Source organism: Rhinatrema bivittatum, chromosome 5 (genome assembly GCF_901001135.1).
Source record: "Rhinatrema bivittatum chromosome 5, aRhiBiv1.1, whole genome shotgun sequence".
In the NCBI taxonomy this organism is placed as follows: domain Eukaryota; kingdom Metazoa; phylum Chordata; class Amphibia; order Gymnophiona; family Rhinatrematidae; genus Rhinatrema; species Rhinatrema bivittatum.
In genome coordinates, this window is record NC_042619.1 from 40,721,539 (window position 1) to 40,741,003 (window position 19,465).

A 19,465-nucleotide genomic window follows, 5' to 3' on the forward strand; every position below is an offset into this window, starting at 1 on the left:
CTATCACAAACTGTATATCAAAATATTAATCAAAAGTGCCTTTCTGCTACTAGAAGTCAGTCAGTAGTATGGCGCAAGCATTACTTTTGATATATGTTTAAAATTAACTTACGACATGTAATCACGTTGTCAATAGGCGTTTGTGATATTTAGGTGAACCTAATCTGTATACACAAGTGTACAATTATACACTGAGGGGGTAATTTTCAAAAGGAGTTATGCGCATAAATGTAACTACTATTGTAGCAATTTTCAAACGCTATTTACTCACGTAAAGTGCATTAATGTGAGTAAATCCTATGGACAATTCAATGGCGTATATTGTAGCAATTTTCAAAAACCCACTTACTCAAGTAAAGTGCATTTACTCGAATAAAGCCCAGTTTTACTCAAGTAAATGCTTTTAAAAATCAGGCCCTGAGAATATAGCTTGTAAAATCCTCTTAAATTTACCAATTTTGGTAACTTGCAAAATTCTCAGAAAATATTTCCAAATTTCAAACATTTCTACTGCTAATCTATGCAAAGCAATGTACTATAGATTATCTGAAAGAACAATATCTTATTTTAAGCTTCCTTCAAAAGCTAAAAATCTGCACACCACCTGCTATAATCTTCAGTTAATTAAAAAATTTTAGATAGCAATTTCAGACTTGAAATATGTATACTGTATTTTGATAATGAAATGAAATCTGTGTGTCTTAAAATCAGACAAAAAGAGTGAGGTGGATAAAGTTGAAAATTTATAATCCACTCATTGAGAGTTGTGATAATTCTTTATTCAAAGTAAAGCAATCCATATGCAATATACTGATTTAACAAATCACAATATATCTGCATCGGGAGGGACAAAGAACTGCAATGTAAAATCAGAAAATCAAGAAATTCTTTAAAACCATCCCAATAGTATTGTGACCTTTTAGTGCCATTTTCTGATCTACCTCAGTTTTGACAATCTGTCATAGTATGGTAATTGCTAGCAGTCTTTCAAAGATTTTTATTTTATTTTATTTATCGCGTTTTATATACAGTCGTTTGGGTTTGCCATCACAACGGTTTACAATTTTCGATGGGATACATTAGTTAAGGAGTTAACATGTACATTAGAAATGGAATAACAGTTAATGCAGACTGAATCATTCCCTCTACAGGTAAGTGTCCTGGTGGGTTACTGCTTTTTGGTCATATTCGCTATTGGGACGGCTTTAAAGAATTTCTTGATTTTTCTGATTTTTACATTGCAGTTTTGTCCCTCCCCATGCAGTTTATATTGTGAAACATGTAAGTGGCCGGGGACTTAACGATTGTTGAATCAATATATTACATATGGACTGTTTTATTTAGAATAAAGAATTATCCTGACTCTCAATGTGCAGATTTCAATTCCTTTGAACTTTATATGCCTCACTCTTTTTGTTTGATACTTGTTTGTGAGGTTGTTTCTCTCCATTTTTATTTTGGAGAAACTTCTTAAGTGACAACTCAGTCACTTTTATTATAGCTGTAGACAGTATTAAAGCTAATTCTGATAGCTCTACCTACTTAATGAATTTGTGTGAACTTCATCTATAAAAACTGATACAGCTTTAAAGGAACAAAACTGAATGACATACTGAAGAGAGGAAATATAATCCATAGGTGTCTATTGCTTAATATAGTGCTTCTCAATCTGATCCTCAGGGCACACCCAGCCAGTCAGGTTTTCAGGATATCACAATGAACATGCATGAGGCAATTTGCATACAATGGAATCAGTGCATGCAACTCTCTCATATGCATATTTGTTGTGGTTACATCCAGGTCTGGGTTGAAAAACACTGGCTTAATACTTTATGTTTTGGCATTATTATAATAGACAGCGTCATGGATTTTGATGTAATACCCACCCAGAATGTTGGTTACATTAAAAAAAAACAAAACATAAGAACATGCGGGTCCATCAAGCCCAGCATCCTGTTTCCAACAGTGGCTAATCCAAGCCATAAGAACCTGGCAATGATTTAGCGACGATTTAGCATTAATGATTTAGTATTGTCTTCTCCACCAAATTACTCGTATTTTTGCACATGCCCATATAAAACCGTTAGGCATGCTGTGTAAAGATTTTACTGGAATAAGACTGCATATACTTGCCTTCACTAATGCTTGTTTTGCATAATAGATAGCCTAATATATAATAACGATTGCTGAGGGAAGGGGCACCCAAGTATAGTTTTTGCCAAAGGAATCCTTATTATATAATAGAAATGTATGTTAGTGGTTTCTGCTTTGAAAAGACACTAAGATCCAGCTAGCAGGCAATACCTAAGTTGTTCTATAGGAAATCCTTCAAAGAGAGCTCTGCAAATGGATCATTTCCGGAAGCTCTGTGCGTACTCGGACTGGAAGGACTGGATGCTGCCGACAGCTGGTAGAAAAGAGAGAAAGGGAAAGAGAGAAAAAGATCTCAGAATGATAGGATATGAAAAGCAGAAAATGTAATGAAAAGGGAGATTTTTCAAAAAGGCAGTCATGTCAGAAATGATTTACTAAAAAGGTTGTGAACATGTAAAGTTGAAAGCTTGTTCAATAGCGAGTTGGGTAGAAGATGGCTGAATGTTGTAAGTAAAGCTGCATTTGAAATATAGTAAACATCAAGGGGAAAAAAAGCTGTTTATCAACTAATTCAGTGGCTGAAAGTCTGATCTACCCTATTCATATATTTAAATAAATTGGTCAATTTGCTTTCCCCTAACAAATCTGTTAGATAGTGCAGGTATTCAGCCACAAAGCTAGCATGAATTGGCACTAAGTTCTGGAATTCAACATTTTTACAGAACAGAAACAAAGTCCAGATCATTCCATATAAGTGCTGTTTTAACAAAATTTCTACCCACTATTGCTCCATCCAACCTCTCCCAACTCAGCTGAACACTCCCCTGAATCTTTTTCCCTGCTCACAACTCCATATGGCATTAATCTTTCTGTGACCTGATCTTTCTAATGGGCTTGGATTGTTTTCTTTTTATAAGATGAATTGATCAAAATGCAATTTCTGTGTGTTGCTGCATCTTCACTAAAGCTAGGCAGCAGTATAACCATGGTATGCCTCTCTAGAACAGATTGTACTTTTGTTTGGCTCTTTTGAATGCAGTCTTCCTCCTGAAGGACTCCTCAGGTAAAAAGATATTTTAGCTACCTCTATTTGTTCCTCATGCCCCTTAAACACTTGCTATAGAGAGGGAACGTATGAAGAAATATTCTGAGTAAATAACTGAACCTGCTTGATCACCATTTTGCCACAGACAGAACCTCTAAAATCCAATAAATTCTGCACTTACAACTGTCCAAGTAAGGCTTATATCCATCACGATACACTTCATATTTTCTTAACAATTCAAGTCCTAAATACACTGTGTTCATTATTCTTATTGAAAACAAAAACAAATGTACTGTGCTCATGCTGTTGAGTTTTAATTTAGTGGAAAATAGTTTCAGTGAAAACAATGTTATGACAAACTGCAAAACTGTTAAACATTTTGCTACCATGAAACTGAACCCAGTAAATGGGAAAGGACACTAATTTAGGCGATTATATTGAATACTGGCCTTTTATTTGTGAAGTATCATGGGGGAGTGCCATATGAACACTGAAAATATATGACAGCCCCACAACTCACACTGCAGGACACATTCCAGTCTCCTGCGTGACAGTGCACCCAGTCCTAGGGCAGAAAGGATTGCTGGCTGACTGATAAGAATTTCTGAGATGGGGTGGAGGAGCCATGAGGGAGAAAAATCATAGAAGAAACATTTTATTTAAAAAAAAACCTGAAACAAAGTAATTAGTAATCCTATTGTCAAAAATGATTTATTTTACATTCAGTTGCACTTACCACAATTTTCAATTCAGTTTCAAATCACTATTCTATTCTTATACTATGAGCTTGTTTTAGATATAGATACATCTTACAGTATACTTCCTGTGATAAAATCTAGAACAAAAAAACCATTGGATCCAGACTAACTATGCATATTGATTCTGAAAGTATGGAGAGGAAACTTCTGTTTGTGTGTTGGTGGAAGGAATATTGGAGAAGGGGTAGGCTGTGTAAAGATGGGAAGATTCTAGATTCTTTGCAGGCTCAGATACATTTTATTAGATCAACACAGAACTCCAGTGATGTTAGGTGAAAGTCCCATGTTCAGATATGAAAACTTCAAGGAGGTGAAAGCTATGTAATGCTGAGGAAGCACCAAAGATTGGGGAGGGACTTGGCCAAAAAGGAGAAATAGTAATATAGCATCATACATAGTAAATGATGTATTTTATTTTCAATATATTTATTAAAATGTTAGTCTTATCTTGATGTTTTATGTAATTTTTGTAATGTCATGTACAATAGCAATTGAAAATGACAGAATATAAATATTTTAAATAAATAAGTTCAGATCTAATCTGATTTCCTAAGTACCACATAAGAAATCTGTATCAATGCAGAATAGCTACAGAAAAATATTAACTAGCACTAGCCAGTCACAAAATTCAGATACTTAAGATTGTGAAAGTGCATTTTATTTTGAAAATCTACACATATTGCTCTCAAATCACTTTTTCCTCCAACTTGAAAATGTAGCTAATGACTATTTATATGCAGTTCAATACATTTTACTGGGAAAGGGGAATATGGGCTGTGATTTGCAAGGAAACTTAGCAAGGATTACTGGAAATGTGCAACCAGAAGGGGTTTAATCCTGATGAGTTCATATCAAGGGGGCAAATTCTCTGCTTTTATTTTTAGCTCATCAAGCCTGATTGTAGCATATATGACTGTATATTTACTGAAAATGCTTTTTCTTAGGAACTTCAACCTGCACATTGATATAGCCGCTTCCCACATGGCTCAAGACTTTTTGAACTCTATGATATGTTGGGTTTGTCACCAGTCATTAGTCAGCCTACACGTTTATGAGGCCCTATATACAGGATCTTATTTTCTAACCACCAAATGTTAGAGAACATGTTAAGTGAGGATTTGAAGATCTACCCTCTGTCACAGACAGATCATATTTTAAATTAAGGTGTCAATACCTACCTTTGAAAGAACTAAGGCAGTGAAATAAATGTGCTCGGCCAAAGTTCTGAATGATTTGCTGATAGCATGACCGGTATGTGAAATTCTACTCAATATGAAGGATGGTATTGCACCATGTAAAGTGATTTCAGTCAATGCAAAGGCTCCCTAATTCTCAGACAAATTATGCTCCCTTAAACACAGAATCTTAAAAAAATGACTAGGACCAAATAAAAGCAAGCTGGACAATAAATATTAGGCTTTATAGAATAAGGCTATCTTTGCTGCAAAAAACAATGTACTAAAGATAGGCATATTTTAGAGTATTTTTAATACTAAGGAGTTAGATTGCTAATTTCCTAAAACCAGGTGAGAACTAGGTTTTAACACCTTTAATCTCTTCACTATTTAGGGGCTAGGTTTTTCCAGACAAAAATTGAGCAGCTATGTACAGAGAGCCAGGTGCTGAGAAACTGGAAGAAGTCTACTTAATTTGTTAAGAAAGGAAAAACATTGGTCCAGCTAGATTATTTTCTTCATTTTATATCGCTGATATATCAGAGTTAAAAACAGTCTTTGCTTCAGATTTACTGGCTGTAAACAGGACCCATGACTTAGTTTTGTTTCCTCAAAGAAGCAAATATCTACACTACTTCATTAGCAAAAGGTATTTTTCCAATCTAAAAAAGCCCTTTTTGGAAAGATTAATGAAAAAGGCTTTTATTTTTCAATGAAATACATTTTTAGAAGTTAATACCACCAGACTGGATTGATACCAATCTGGGTTTCTTAGCACAGAAACCAGTCTTTAAACTTTGATAGATGATGTCCACTTAATTCTAGACAAGGGACACATATCTTTATAATCCTGGATCTCAAGCAGCTTTTGACATATTTGATCAGCAATATTCACTCCCAGCCCTTGAGATCAGATTTTCAATATACCCCTAATGAATATACATGAGAGATTTGCATGCAATGGAGGCAGTGTGTATGCAAATCTCTCATGCATATTCACCAGGGATATCCTGACAACCTGGGCTATTTGCAGCCCTTAAGGGCTGGGAGTGAATGTCACTGTCTTAGATCATATACAGTGCCATATAAATCTTCATGCCCTTGTACATTTCTCAGTAATATACAAATCAAAATGTATTATAAGGAGGAGTTTGTTTCACTGATCCAAATATAGTCTATACTGTAATTATGAAAGAATATAGAAATTAAGAATAAAAAAAAAACAGAATTGACTGCTTAAGTCTTTGCACTAGCTCTAGTTCAAAAAGTTGTCTTAACAAGGCTCATCCTAAGTTAAAGCGAGCCCACCATGTTCAATCACAATAGATGAGCTGATTTGCATACTCCTCGAAGAAGCAAGCTGTTTCATGAAGTGAATTTGAAACAAAGGTCAAAACATGCTGAACAAGGAACTGCTGAAAGAACTAAAAGATAACATTCAAAGATACAGATTAGGGGAAGGCTATAAGAAAATTTCAGTATGTTCAAATATCCCTTGGGGCATTGTAAAGTGGAAACAGTTTGGTACCACCATGACACTACCACGATCAGGCCATCCCTCCAAAGTCTGCAGCCATGGGTTAATGAAACTGTTGCAGGTGGTCACAGAGGCTCAGAAAATGCTGACTATTCAACAATTTCAAGGCAATGCCAAACATGGCTTGTATGGGAGGATGGAAAGAAGGAAGCCACTGCTGAAGAAAAGGCATATGATGGGCTGAATAGCATTTGAAAGAAAGACTTAGGGGACAATGCGCTCATGTGGGAGAAGGTTGTGTGGTCTAGTGAGACTAAGGTAAAACTTTCTGGTCTCACTGTTAGATGTGTGTGGTGTAAAACAAACAGCACATCATCCTACTAACACCATGCGCCTCCAGCAAAGTATGGTGGTGGTGGCATTATATTGTGGAGATGCTTTGCAGCAGCAAGGACAGGGAGACTTGTGAAGACTGAGGGAAAGATGGTGTAACCTACGTGCAGATTCTGGAGGAAAACAAGTTTATTGCCTGTGAATAGGGTTAATAATTAGCAGGGTGAATTAGCCATTATGCATGCATAACTTGGTAAGGCAAGACTTTCCCTTTGCAAAAAACATATTGACTTAACGATCAGCCTTCTGGAAATGAGGTTATTTTAAGTGAGATTACCAAACAGCAGAAACATATCTGCAACTTTATTTCTGAGTTCCTTCAGAACTCTGGGGTGAATAACATCCAGTACCCATGATTTCTTATTCTCTAGTCGTTCAATTTAAATTATGTACTCCAGTTTCACAGTGATTCCATCTAGTCGCTCAGAGTCATCCATAAAAAAATGTTTCTGGTATGGGTATAGCACCAACATTCTTCTCAGTAAAGACAGAGGCAAAGAATTCATTTAATTTTTCTGCTAGTTCCTTGTCTCCCTGACTGCTCCTTTCACCCCTTGTCATTTAGTGGCCCAACTGACTCCCTCACAGGCTTTTTGCTTTGAATGTACAGCAAAATTGCTTACCTTGTATTAGGTGTTATCCCAGGACAGGAGGATGAAGTCCTCACATATGGGTGACATCAGTAATGGAGCCCTATACGGGAAAAACATCTGTCAAAGTTTCTAGAAACTTTTGACTGGCACACTGTGCCCACTGAGCATGCTCAGCATGCCAGGATATTCTCAGCCACAGGGGTCTCCCTTCAGTCTCATTTGTAGCAATAAGCGTTAGCCAAAAATATAAAACAATTCAGACCCAACTCCGCGGGGTGGTGGGTGGGTTTCGTGAGAACTACATCCTGCTGTCCTGGGATAACACCTATTACAAGGTAAGCAATTTTGCTTTATCCCAGGACAAGCAGGATGCTAGTCCTCACATATGGGTGATTAGCAAGCTACAGGCTGAGTCATCTTTGTATTGGATCAACAGCATACAACTTGTGCAACAGGCACAACAACTGGCGTACTGTTGGGAAAAATGAGGCAGCCTGAAATCACGAAAGGTTGGATGTGGAAGGAGTTGGGATTATACTGGAAACAAGTTCTTTAAGATAGATTGTCCATAGGCCGAATCTTGTCGTCCTTCCTTGTCGAGACAGTAGTGAGCCGCAAAGGTGTGAAGGGAATTCCATGTTGCGGCCTTACATATGTCAGCTATTGGCACTGAACGATAGTGTGCTACTGAGGTTGACATTGCTCTTACTGAGTGCGCCTTTACTCGCCCCTGGAGAGGAAGGCCTGCTTTCTCATAGCAAAACCATATGCAATCTGCAAGCCAATTGGATAGAGTTTGCTTGCCTACTGCTTTCCCAGGTTTGTTTGGATCAAAAGAAACAAAGAGCTGGTTGGATTTCCTATGGGCTGTAGTGCGATCTAAGTAGTACGCAAGTGCACACTTACAGTCCAAGGTGTGTAAAGCCCTCTCTCCTTGATGAGAGTGTGGTTTTGGGAAGAAAGCAGGCATGATGATGGATTGATTCAAATGGCATTTCGTAACAACTTTAGGAAGAAATTTTGGGTGTGTACGGAGTACCACTCTATCATGTAGGAATTTTGTGTAGGGTGAGTATGTGACAAGTGCTTGTAACTCACTAACCCTTCTTGCTGATGTGATGGCTATTAAGAAAATAGTCTTCCAAGTGAGAAATTTAACATCAAAGGAATCCATGGGTTCAAAAGGAGAACGCATGAGCCTTGTTAAGACCACATTAAGGTCCCATTGTGTGACAGGTGGTCGATGTGGAGGTTTAAGTTGAATTAAACCTCTCATAAATCTAACTAGGGGTTGTACTTATATTGGTGCATCCCCAACGGTATTGTGATAAGCTGAGATTGCACTTAAATGTACCCTTACAGATGATGTCTGGAGACCAGAGTCTGAGAGGTGCCACAGATAGTCTAATAAAGATGATGTAGTGCAGGAAAAAGGGTCAACACTGTTTTGTGTGCACCACGCGGTAAACCTTTTCCATTTAGCACGATTGTTCTTTCGTGTGGAGGGTTTACGTGAAGCTACAAGCACTTGAGACACATTAGCTGAAAGATTGAGAGGTTGTAGAATCAAGCTTTCAACATCCATGCTGTGAGGGATAGGGATTGAAGGTTGGGATGACGCAACCTGCCCTATTCCTGAGTTATGAGAGTGGGTGCTGTACCCAGGCGAATTAGGTCTCTGATTGAGAGATTGAGGAGTATTGGAAACCATACTTGTCGAGGCCAATATGGGGCTATGAGTATCATGGACCCTTTGTCCTGTTGTAGCTTCACTAGAGTTTTGGTTATTAGCGGTATCGGAGGATATGCGTACAGAAGGCCTGAATTCCAGTGGCAAGCAAAGGCGTCCCTGGGTAAGCTCGAATAGGGAGCAATAATTGGCCACTTTGTAATTCACTTGTGATGCAAAGAGGTCCACTGTTGGGTGGCCCCAACTGTGGAAGATCTTAGTCGCCACTTCTGGATCCAGAGACCACTCGTGAGGTTGGAATTGACGACAGAGGCAATCCACCACTACGTTGTGAATGCCTGCCAGATAAGTGGCCCGTAAAAGCATTGCGTGTGTCAGGGCCCAGTCCCAAATCTGTGCTGCTTCTTGACAAAAGGAGATATGAGCCCGTACCTCCCTGTTTGTTGATGTACCACATAGCTACTGTGTTGTCTGTTTGTATCAGAACAGTCTTGTGGGAGAGGAAATCCTTGAAGGCATGCAGCGCATAATGTATAGCTCGAAGCTCTAGGAAATTTATCTGAAATGTAGCTTCGAGTTTTGTCCAAGTACCTTGGGTCTGCAGATGACCAGTGTGTGCTCCCCAGCCTAAGGTAGATGCATCTGTAGTTAATGTCACTTGCGTAATTGGTTGTTGGAAAGGTAGACCTTTGAGCAAGTTGTTCATGGTTGTCCACCACAGGAGCGAGGTTCGTAGTTGCTGAGTTACTTGAATTGGATAAGAAAGTGGTTGAATGGCTTGTATCCATTGTCATTTGAGTGTCCATTGCGTGAGCCTCATGGCTAATCTGACCATAGGAGTGACGTGAACTGTGGAGGCCATGTGACCCAAGAGAGTGAGACATTGATGAGTTGTTATTTGTGTGCATGCGCGGAGAGAGCCTGCTAACGAGGCTAGTGTTTGTGCACGGTCTTTTGGAAGGAAGGCTTTTGCTGTTATAGTGTTTAATTCTGCTCCGATGAATTGTAACAGGTGAGATGGTGTGAAGTGGGATTTCTGGTAGTTGATGAGGAATCCCAAGGAATGGAGTAGAGTTTTGTGAGCTTGAGAGAGTTGAGAGCTCCTTGCCTTGTTTGGTTTCTGATGAGCCAATCATCCAGGTAAGGAAACACGTGCACGCCTTCCTTGTGTAAGTGGGCAGCTGCCACTGCTAGGCACTTTGTGAACACTCGAGGTGCTGAGGCAAGACCGAATGGGAGCACCCTGTACTGGAAATGTTCAGTTCCTACTAGGAATCGTAAATAATTGCAATGAGGAGGGAATATCGGAATGTGAGCATAAGCATCTTGAAGATCCAGAGAACAGAACCAATCTCCCTTTTGAAGTAAAGGTAACATGGTGCCTAGAGATTCCATACTGAATTTTTCTTTTCTCAGAAATTTGTTGAGATTTCTGAGGTTGAGGATGGGACGTAGACCTCCTGTTTTCTTTGGAATGAGGAAATAACGGGAGTAGAATCCTCTGCCCTGCTGAGGCCGGGGAACTGGTTCCACGGCCCTGGCTCTCAGAAGGGTGGATAATTCTGTTTGTAAAAGTGTGGATTGGTTGTTTACTGTCCAAAATGAGGTGGGTGGAGTATCGTTTGGTACAGTGAGAAAGTCCAAGTGGTACCCCTTAGATGGGATGGAGAGTACCCATTGGTCTGTGGTAATGTGTGACCAATTGTGTTGGAAGAAAGCATTCCGACCTCCTACCAGCAAATTTTGGCTCGGATTGGTAGATAGGCTGCTGCTCCCTGGTAGTATTTCAAAACCCCGATGTTGCTCCTGTTTGCGGAGGGGATTGAGCTCTAGGCACTCTTGGTTGTCTAGACTGTGCTGTTTCAGTTGGTCTGGATGAGTGTCCATGGGCAGGAGGTGGATAATAACGCCTCGGCCTGTAGTATGGGCGCTTGGACTTTCTTGGGAGTCTTCTTGATGGTGTTTGAGACTCCTGAGGTACAGAAGATAGGTACAGAGCACTTAGAGTTTCTGAGTGCTCCTTTAGGAGGGAAACCGCTTCCTTAACCTTATCACCGAAGAGATGGTCTCCTACACAAGGGTGATCAGCCAGTTTCTCCTGTATTTTCGGTCTCAGGTTTGAGGCCTTGAGCCAGGCCCATCTTCGAGCGCTTATACCTGTGGTAGACAGTCTTGACCAGTTTCAAAACTGTCATACGCTGCACAAACTTTGTGTTTGCTCGCCTCCAGGCCTTTATGAATTATAGAAGAGAAAGAATCCTGAACTTGCTGGGGGAGAGAATTTCAGAGAGTTCTTGCATCCGTTTCCATAAGTTACGCTGGTATTGCGTCAAATAATTGGTAGGACGCAATCCTGGAAACTAACATGGATCCCTGAAACATCTTCCTACCTATGTTGTCTAGGAACCTATTGTCTTTACCTGGTGGAGTTGAAAAATGTGTCTTTATTCTTTTTTTATATTTCTTTTGTGCTGACTCAACTACTACTGACTGGTGAGGTAGCTGAGTCTTCTGGAAGCCTGGGAAGTGTTGGACCAGGTATGTTGCGTCGGTCCTCTTGTTCACTGGAGGTATGGAGCAGGGATGCTCCCATAACGTGTGTAACAATTCCACAAGGACTTCATGAATTGGTATTGCTAACACCTCTTTAGGTGGGTCCATGAACTGCAACACTTCCAGGGTCTTTTGTCTGGTGTCTTCCTCAGAATGTAGCTGAAAAGGAATGGTGTCAGCCATATCTTTGATAAAATTGGAGAAGGATAGGTCCTCAGGAGGGGATTTTCTTCTTTCCTCTGGAGGAGATGGTTCCGAGAGGACTTCCTCTGAGGAAGTGCCAGTATCATCCTATGTATCAGGTGTATGCAGTTGAAGAGGTGTAGAAAGCATAGGCACCTTTGGCATCGATGGGATCAATGGCAGTTCCCTGGGTTTCGATGGGAACAATGGGTATATTTGTAGGAATGCGCATGGAACCCCCGATGGACCTGGGATTGGATCTGGAATCGGAGATTCTCCTGTAATATCTTCTCCCCTTTGTGGTGGTATCGGTACTTCCTGAGGTTTCACCAGGATGGCACCGATAAGTACCCAGTTTTGCTAAAATCGGTGCAAAAAAAATAAATTGGGCATCTGCATCGATGGAATTGACGATGAAGTTGGCAATGGCATCGGTATGGCATCGATGGAACCGGCGATGGAGACTGTACTGGCGATGGCGCTGGCCTCAATGGCAGAGCCGATGCTGGCATCGGAGACATATCCAGGAGCGCATCCCTAACTACCTGGCGGATATAGCCATCCAGTTCCGCCTGCATAGCTGGTGAGACCAGAGCAGCTATGGGGGGAGGCAGCGAAGGCGATACCGGTACCTCCATAGGGCCCTGTGGAGGTACGGTTCCTGGCACCGATATTGGTGGGGATTGCCTCAGGGTGGAAGGTGTCTGCATCGCATCATCTCTCCGAGGCTTCTTTGGTGTTGATTCAGGATCCATTGATGGACCGCCGGATATCGGGTTGGTCTCGGGATCGTGAGGCCTCCAATGTCTATGCCGATGCTTCTGCTTGTGCTCTGTGCTCTTTTCGATGACAGACGTCGATTTTATAGAGGAATTAGACGGGGTTGGCGACAGCTGATCCCCCACTTCATCCGGTCTTCGTTTCTTGAGGACAACCTTACGGATTGCTCCAGCCGGAGATGACTGCATGGACGTCGATGTTGATGGTATTAGCTGTAAATGGAACAGGTGCTCTATTTTCTCCATCTGGAGTCTTCAGCCCTTCTACGTTATCTTGGCGCACTTCGGGCACGTTAGGACATTGTGTCTCTCACCGAGACAGAGTACACACTCTAAGTGTGGGTCTGTAATGGACATGGTACGGCAACAAATCGGGCATTTTTTTTTAAAACCGGTGGCCATTGTGAAGTCAGACATCCGTCGACGACTTTCAGGCTAATAGATACGTACGGAACTGATGGAAAAAACAGAAAAACTTACCGCGATGGTAAAAAACAGGAGACCCCTGCGGTGTCAAAGTTTTTCGAGTTTTTAACAAACTTTTTTATATGGTGAAAAATCACCACACAGGACTCCAAATAACCGCGAGGCTAACGGCTTCGCGGAAAAAAGAGGACTGAAGGGAGACCCCTGTGGCTGAGAATATCATGGTATGCCGAGCACGCTCAGTGGGCATACTGTGCCAGTCAAAAGTTTCTAGAAACTTTGACAAGTTTTTCCGTATAGGGCTCCATTACTGATGTCACCCATATGTGAGGACTAGCATCCTGTTTGTCCTGGGATAAATGAATGTTTTCACCTCTATGGCAGTTTCTTTTTGAATTCTCCTATATCCTGATTAATTACATGCCAGTGCTTATGCTTGTCGCTATTTTCCATATTTGGGTCTGCTTTTCATTTTTTGAATGATGCTATTTTGGCTTTAATTGCCTTTCGCCTCACTATTAAACCACACCATCAGCCTATTGATTTTTCTTTGACCTTTTACAATGCATGAAATACATTTTTTCTGGGTCCTCCAGTGATTATGTCAAATTTTATTACATCTACCACCTCTCTCTCTTACACCAGGTCCTGCATTCCACCGAGAACTAGATTTATTTGTTAAATTTTATATTCCGATATTGTGGTCCAATCATACCTGTTAAGAAGTACAATAAATAAATACATTAAATATTAAAAGAATATGCATAAAATTAAATTTAGGTCCTCCTCTGGTTGGTTCCATGATCGCTACTGCCTGAAACATTCATTAATGGCATCTAGGAATTTTACCCTCCATTGCCTCAGCTACAAACTTAGATTGAAAGCCCTCTGGGGATAGGGAAATACCTACAGTGCCTGAATGTAATCCACTTTGAAGTACTGAAAAAGTGCGAAAAGCGGAATATAGGAAAATTGCTTACCTTGTAATAGGTGTTATCCCAGGACAGCAGGATGTAGTCCTCACATATGGGTGACGTCACTGAAGGAGCCCTATTGCGAGAAAACTTTCTGTCAAAGTTTCTAGAAACTTTTGACTAGCCCTGTGAGGCCACTGAGCATGCCCAGCATGCCATGATATTCTCTGCCACAGGGGTCTCTCTCTAGTCTCGTATGTAGCAATAAGCGTTAGCAAAAATAAAATAATATACAACGTATCGGACCCAACACCGCGGGGTGGCGGGTGGGTTTCGTGAGGACTACATCCTGCTGTCCTGGGATAACACCTATTACAAGGTAAGCAATTTTGCTTTATCCCAGGACAAGCAGGATGCTAGTCCTCACATATGGGTGATTAGCAAGCTAGAGGCTGTGTCATTTTGTAATGAATCAACAATGAAGAATTGTTGTTGAAAATGAGGCAGCCGAAGATCACAGCAGGTTGGATGTAGAAGGAGTTGGGATTATACTGGAAACAAGTTCTTTAAGACAGCTTGTCAGTAGGCTGAATCTTGTCGTCCTTCTTTGTCCAAACAGTAATGAGCTGCAAAGCTATGAAGAGAACTCCATGTTGCTGCTTTACATATGTCAAGAATTGGCACTGAACGATAGTGTGCTACAGAGGTTGATATTGCTCTCACTGAATGCGCCTTTACTCGCCCTTGGAGAGGAAGGCCTGCTTTTTCATAGCAAAACTGTATGCAATCTGCTAACCAGTTGGATAGAGTATGTTTACCCACTGCTTTACCTGGTTTGTTTGGATCATAAGATACAAAGAGTTGAGTGGATTTCCTGTGGACTGCCGTGCGGTCTAAGTAAAAGGCTAGCGCATGCTTACAGTCCAAGGTATGTAAGGCTCATTCTCCTTGGTGTGAATGAGACCTTGGAAAGAATGTGGGTAAAACTATGGATTGGTTTAAGTGGAATTCCATAACTAGCTTGGGGAGGAATTTTGGATGTGTACAGAGAACCACTCTGTCATGTAGGAATTTTGTGTAGGGTGAGTACGTGACAAGTGCGTGTAACTCACTAACCCTTCTAGCCGATGTAATGGCTATGAGGAAGATAGTCTTCCATGTGAGAAATTTAAGCTCACAGGAATTCATGGGTTCAAAGGGGGAACCCATGAGTCTCATTAAGACCAGATTCAGGTCCCATTCTGTGACTGGTGGCCGAATTGGTGGCTTAAGTTGAGTTAAACCTCTCATAAACCTGCTGACAAGTGGTTGTATGGATATTGGTGCATCTCCCATCTTGTTATGGTAAGCTGAGATTGCACTTAAATGGACTCTTACAGATGAGGTCTGGAGACCAGAGTCTGAAAGATGGCATAAGTAGTCTAGTAGTGAAGTTGTGGGGTAGGTGAAAGGATCTATACTCTTTTGGATGCACCACAAAGTAAACCTTTTCCATTTTGAAGAATAGTTCTTTCGTGTTGAAGGTTTACGTGAAGCTAAAAGCACTTGAGATACATTGTTTGAAAGATTGAGTGGTTGTAAGATCGAGCTTTCAACATCCATGCTGTCAGTGATAGGGATTGAAGGTTGGGATGGCGCAACCGACCCTGATCCTGAGTTATGAGAGTGGGAGCTACACCCAGGCGAATGGGATCCCTGATTGAGAGGTCTAGAAGTGTGGGAAACCATACTTGTCGAGGCCAATACGGGGCTATGAGTATCATGGACCCCTTGTCCTGTTGTAGCTTCACTAGAGTTTTGGTTATGAGCGGTATTGGAGGATACGCGTATAGAAGGCCTGAGTTCCAAGGGCGAGCAAAGGCGTCCTTGGCTGGCTGGTTTTTCTGTTTGTGGAGAAAACAGAATCTGTCCACTTTGTGATTCAGATGTGACGCAAAGAGGTCTACTGTTGGTTGTCCCCAACTTTGAAATATCCTGGTCGCTACTGAGGGAAACCAGGGACCACTCGTGTGGTTGGAACTGACGACTGAGTCGATCCGCCAGTACATTGTGAATGCCTGCCAGATAAGTGGCCCGGAGGAACATTGAGTGTGTCAGGGCCCAGTCCCAAATCTGTGCAGCTTCTTGACAAAGGAGATATGAGCCCGTACCTCCCTGTTTGTTGATGTACCACTTGGATACTGTGTCGTCCATTTGGATGAGAACAGTCTTGTGTGAAAGGCAGTCCTTGAACGCATGCAGTGCATAACGTATAGCTCGAAGTTCCAGGAAATTGATTTGAAATGTTGCTTCGAGTTTTGTCCAAGTACCCTGGGTTTGGAGATTGTGTATGTGAGTTCCCCAACCCAAGGTGGACGCATCTGTAGTTAAAGTTATCTCTGGGACTGGTTGTTGGAAGTGTAGACCCTTGCGCAAATTGTCCCATGTTCGCCCACCAAAGTAGAGATGAACGTAGCTGGTGGGCTACTTGAATTGGAGAGTATAGTGGTTGAATGGCTTGGATCCATTGTGATCTTAAAGTCCATTGTGTTACTCTCATGGCTAGTCTTGCCATAGGAGTGACATGAACTGTGGAGGCCATGTGGCCTAGTAAGGTTAAAAACTGATGAGGTGTTGCTTGTTTTGTTGAGTAAATGGAGTTTACCAAGAGGGAAAGTGTCTGTGCCCGATCTCCGGGTAGAAAGGCCTTTGAGAGGATGGTGTTCAATTCTGCTCCTATGAATTGAAGCAGGTAAGATGGAGTGAGATGGGACTTTTGATAATTGATGAGAAAGCCCACAGAGTGAAGTAGAGTAATTGTTTGTCAGAGAAGCCAGAGATCCTTGTTGAGATTGATTTCTGAGCCAGTCATCTAGATATGGAAATACATGGATATTTTCCTTGTGTAAGTGTGATGCTATTACTGCCAGACATTTGGTGAATACTCTGGGAGCAGAGGGAAGTCCGGATGGTAGTACTCTGTACTGGAAATGTTGATGACCCACCATGAAGCGCAGATATTTGCGATGAGGAGGGAATATTGGAATGTGAGCATAAGCGTCTTGAAGATCCAGAGAACAAAGCTAATCTCCTGTTTGAAGAAGTGGAAGCATGGTGCCTAGAGACACCATCCTGAATTTTTCTTTCTTTAGAAATTTGTTGAGATTTCTGAGGTCTAGGATGGGACATAAGCCCCCGGTTTTCTTTGGAATGAGGAAATAACGGGAATAGAATCCTCTGCCCTGTTGAGTACAGGGCACTGGCTCTACAGCCCTGGCTTTCAAAAGGGTGAATAATTCTACTTGCAATTGGATTATGTGATTTTCGCTGAGAGAAAGAGGTCTCGGAGGAGAATCTGTTGGAATTGAGAGGAAATTGAGTTGGTAACCTTGAGATATTATTGCAAGTACCCATTGGTCTGTTATTTGAACCCAATGTGTGTAAAAGGAGGATACTCTACCTCCTACCGGAAGCTCTGGATGAGGATTGGAGAGATGGCTGTGTTCCCTGGAAATGGCCTCAAAAGCCAGCAGCCGGACCAGTCTGTAGTGGAGGTTGAGGCCTAGTTGGTCTCGGCTGTCTGGGCTGAGCCCTCTGTTGCGGCCTAGAAGACCTGCTCCTAGATGTAGGGGGTAATACCACCTCTGTCTATAGAAAGGTCTTCTAGAATCCTTTCTTTGAGGCCTACGAATTGGCTGCGTAGGTGGATCCTGCGGGATCGATGAAAGCTGTCTCAGGGTCTCTGTATGCTCTTTTAATTGAGCAGCTGCATCCTGTACCTTAGATCCGAAAAGATTATCACCAAGACATGGGAGATCTACTAACTTGTCCTGGACTTCAGGCCTGAGGTCCGATACTTTAAGCCATGCCCAATGTCTGGCACTTATATCCGATGCAGCCACTCTGGAAGCTGTCTCGAAACCATCATAGGCCACACGGACCTCGTGTTTGCCTGCTTCTAGCCCTTTATGAATGATCATTTGGGCTGCTTCCTGATGTTGTGATGGAAGTGATGGAATAAAGTCCTGCATTTGCGTCCACAAATTTCTTTGGTACTGGGTCATGTATAATTGATATGAAGATATCCTAGAATTCAACATGGCCCCTTGATAGACTTTCCGTCCCAGGGAATCTAAAAATCTGTGATCTGTTCCTGGGGGATTTGAGGAATGTGGTCTAATTCTCTTGGACTTCTTCTGCGCAGACTCTACCACTACTGACTGGTGAGGAAGCTGTGATTTTTGGTAGCCAGGAGCAGACTGCACCAAATATGTAGTGTCCATTCTTTTGTTAACAGCTGGCACTGAGCATGGATGTTCCCAAATCAGATGTTGTAATTGCAGAAGGACATCATGGACTGGTATAGCTACCATTTGTTTTGGAGGGTCTACAAATTGAAGAACCTCCAATGTTTGCTGCCTTACATCCTGCTCTGTGACCAAGGTGAACGGGATGGTGTCAGCCATTTCCTGAATAAAGGTTGTAAATGAGAAATCATCCAGAAGGAAGGACAGAGAGGATAGGAAAGGGGGAGGAGTGCCTCTTTATGTCAGAAACAATATCCAAGCATCTGAGCTGCAAGGAAGATGGGGCAATGAAGAAGCTTTATGGGCCAACCTAAAAAAAGATGGGGCATCCATTTTTATTGGAGTGGTTTACAGGCCTCCAAACCAAAAGGAAGAGCTGGACAGAGATCTGGTTGAAGACATCCAAAAGATGGGAAAGAAGGGAGAAGTGGTGATCGTTGGAGACTTTAATTTGCTGGATGTAGACTGGAGAATCCCATCTGCAGAATCTAACAATAGTAAAGAAATAGTGGATGCCCTGCAAGGAGCTTTGTTCAAACAAATGGTAATGGAACCCACAAGAGAGGGGGCTATACTCTATTTAGTGCTCACTAATGGAGATAATGTCTCCGATGTCCAGGTGGGTGCCCACCTCAGCACCAGTGATCATCATACGGTATGGTTTAATATCACAAAAAGGATACGGAAAAGAAGCACAAAGACCCAAGATTATATATATAAAAAAAAACACAGACTTTGATGAAATGGGAAAGTATCTGGAGGAGGAACTAGTAGGCTGGGAGAACGAGAGAGACGGGGAACAACAGTGGACCAAACTAAAAGGAGCAATTACCAAGGCAACTAATCTATAGAAAAGTAAAGAAAAGCAAAAGAAAAATGAAACCTATCTGGTTCTCAAAGGAGGTGGCTGACAAAATAAAGGCTAAAAGAACAGCGTTCAAGAAATATAAAAGATCCCAAAGGGAGAAGCACAAGGAAAAATATCTGGTAGAACTGAGGGAGACAAAAAGTAATCAAGATGGCAAAAAGTCAAGCGGAAGAAAGGATTGCCAAGGAGGTAAAGAGAGGTGATAAAACATTTTTCAGATACATCAGTGAA

General features: G+C 41.5%; 1 protein-coding gene across 5 annotated transcripts in view; it reads right to left on the bottom strand.

Annotated features, from left to right (window-relative positions):
- The window catches only part of PICALM (phosphatidylinositol binding clathrin assembly protein), a 502,282-nt gene that overhangs the window by 3,781 nt on the left and 479,036 nt on the right, over positions 1-19,465 (bottom strand). For 4 of the 5 annotated variants that reach the window (XM_029602251.1, XM_029602252.1, XM_029602254.1 and 1 more), the window contains one exon: positions 2,305-2,407. The exons of the other annotated variant lie outside the window; for it this stretch is intronic. In XM_029602251.1, coding sequence (XP_029458111.1) covers positions 2,315-2,407 — 93 coding nt within the window. In that variant the 3' untranslated portion in view covers positions 2,305-2,314. The remainder of the gene's footprint in view (positions 1-2,304; positions 2,408-19,465) is intronic. 5 annotated transcript variants of the gene reach the window in all.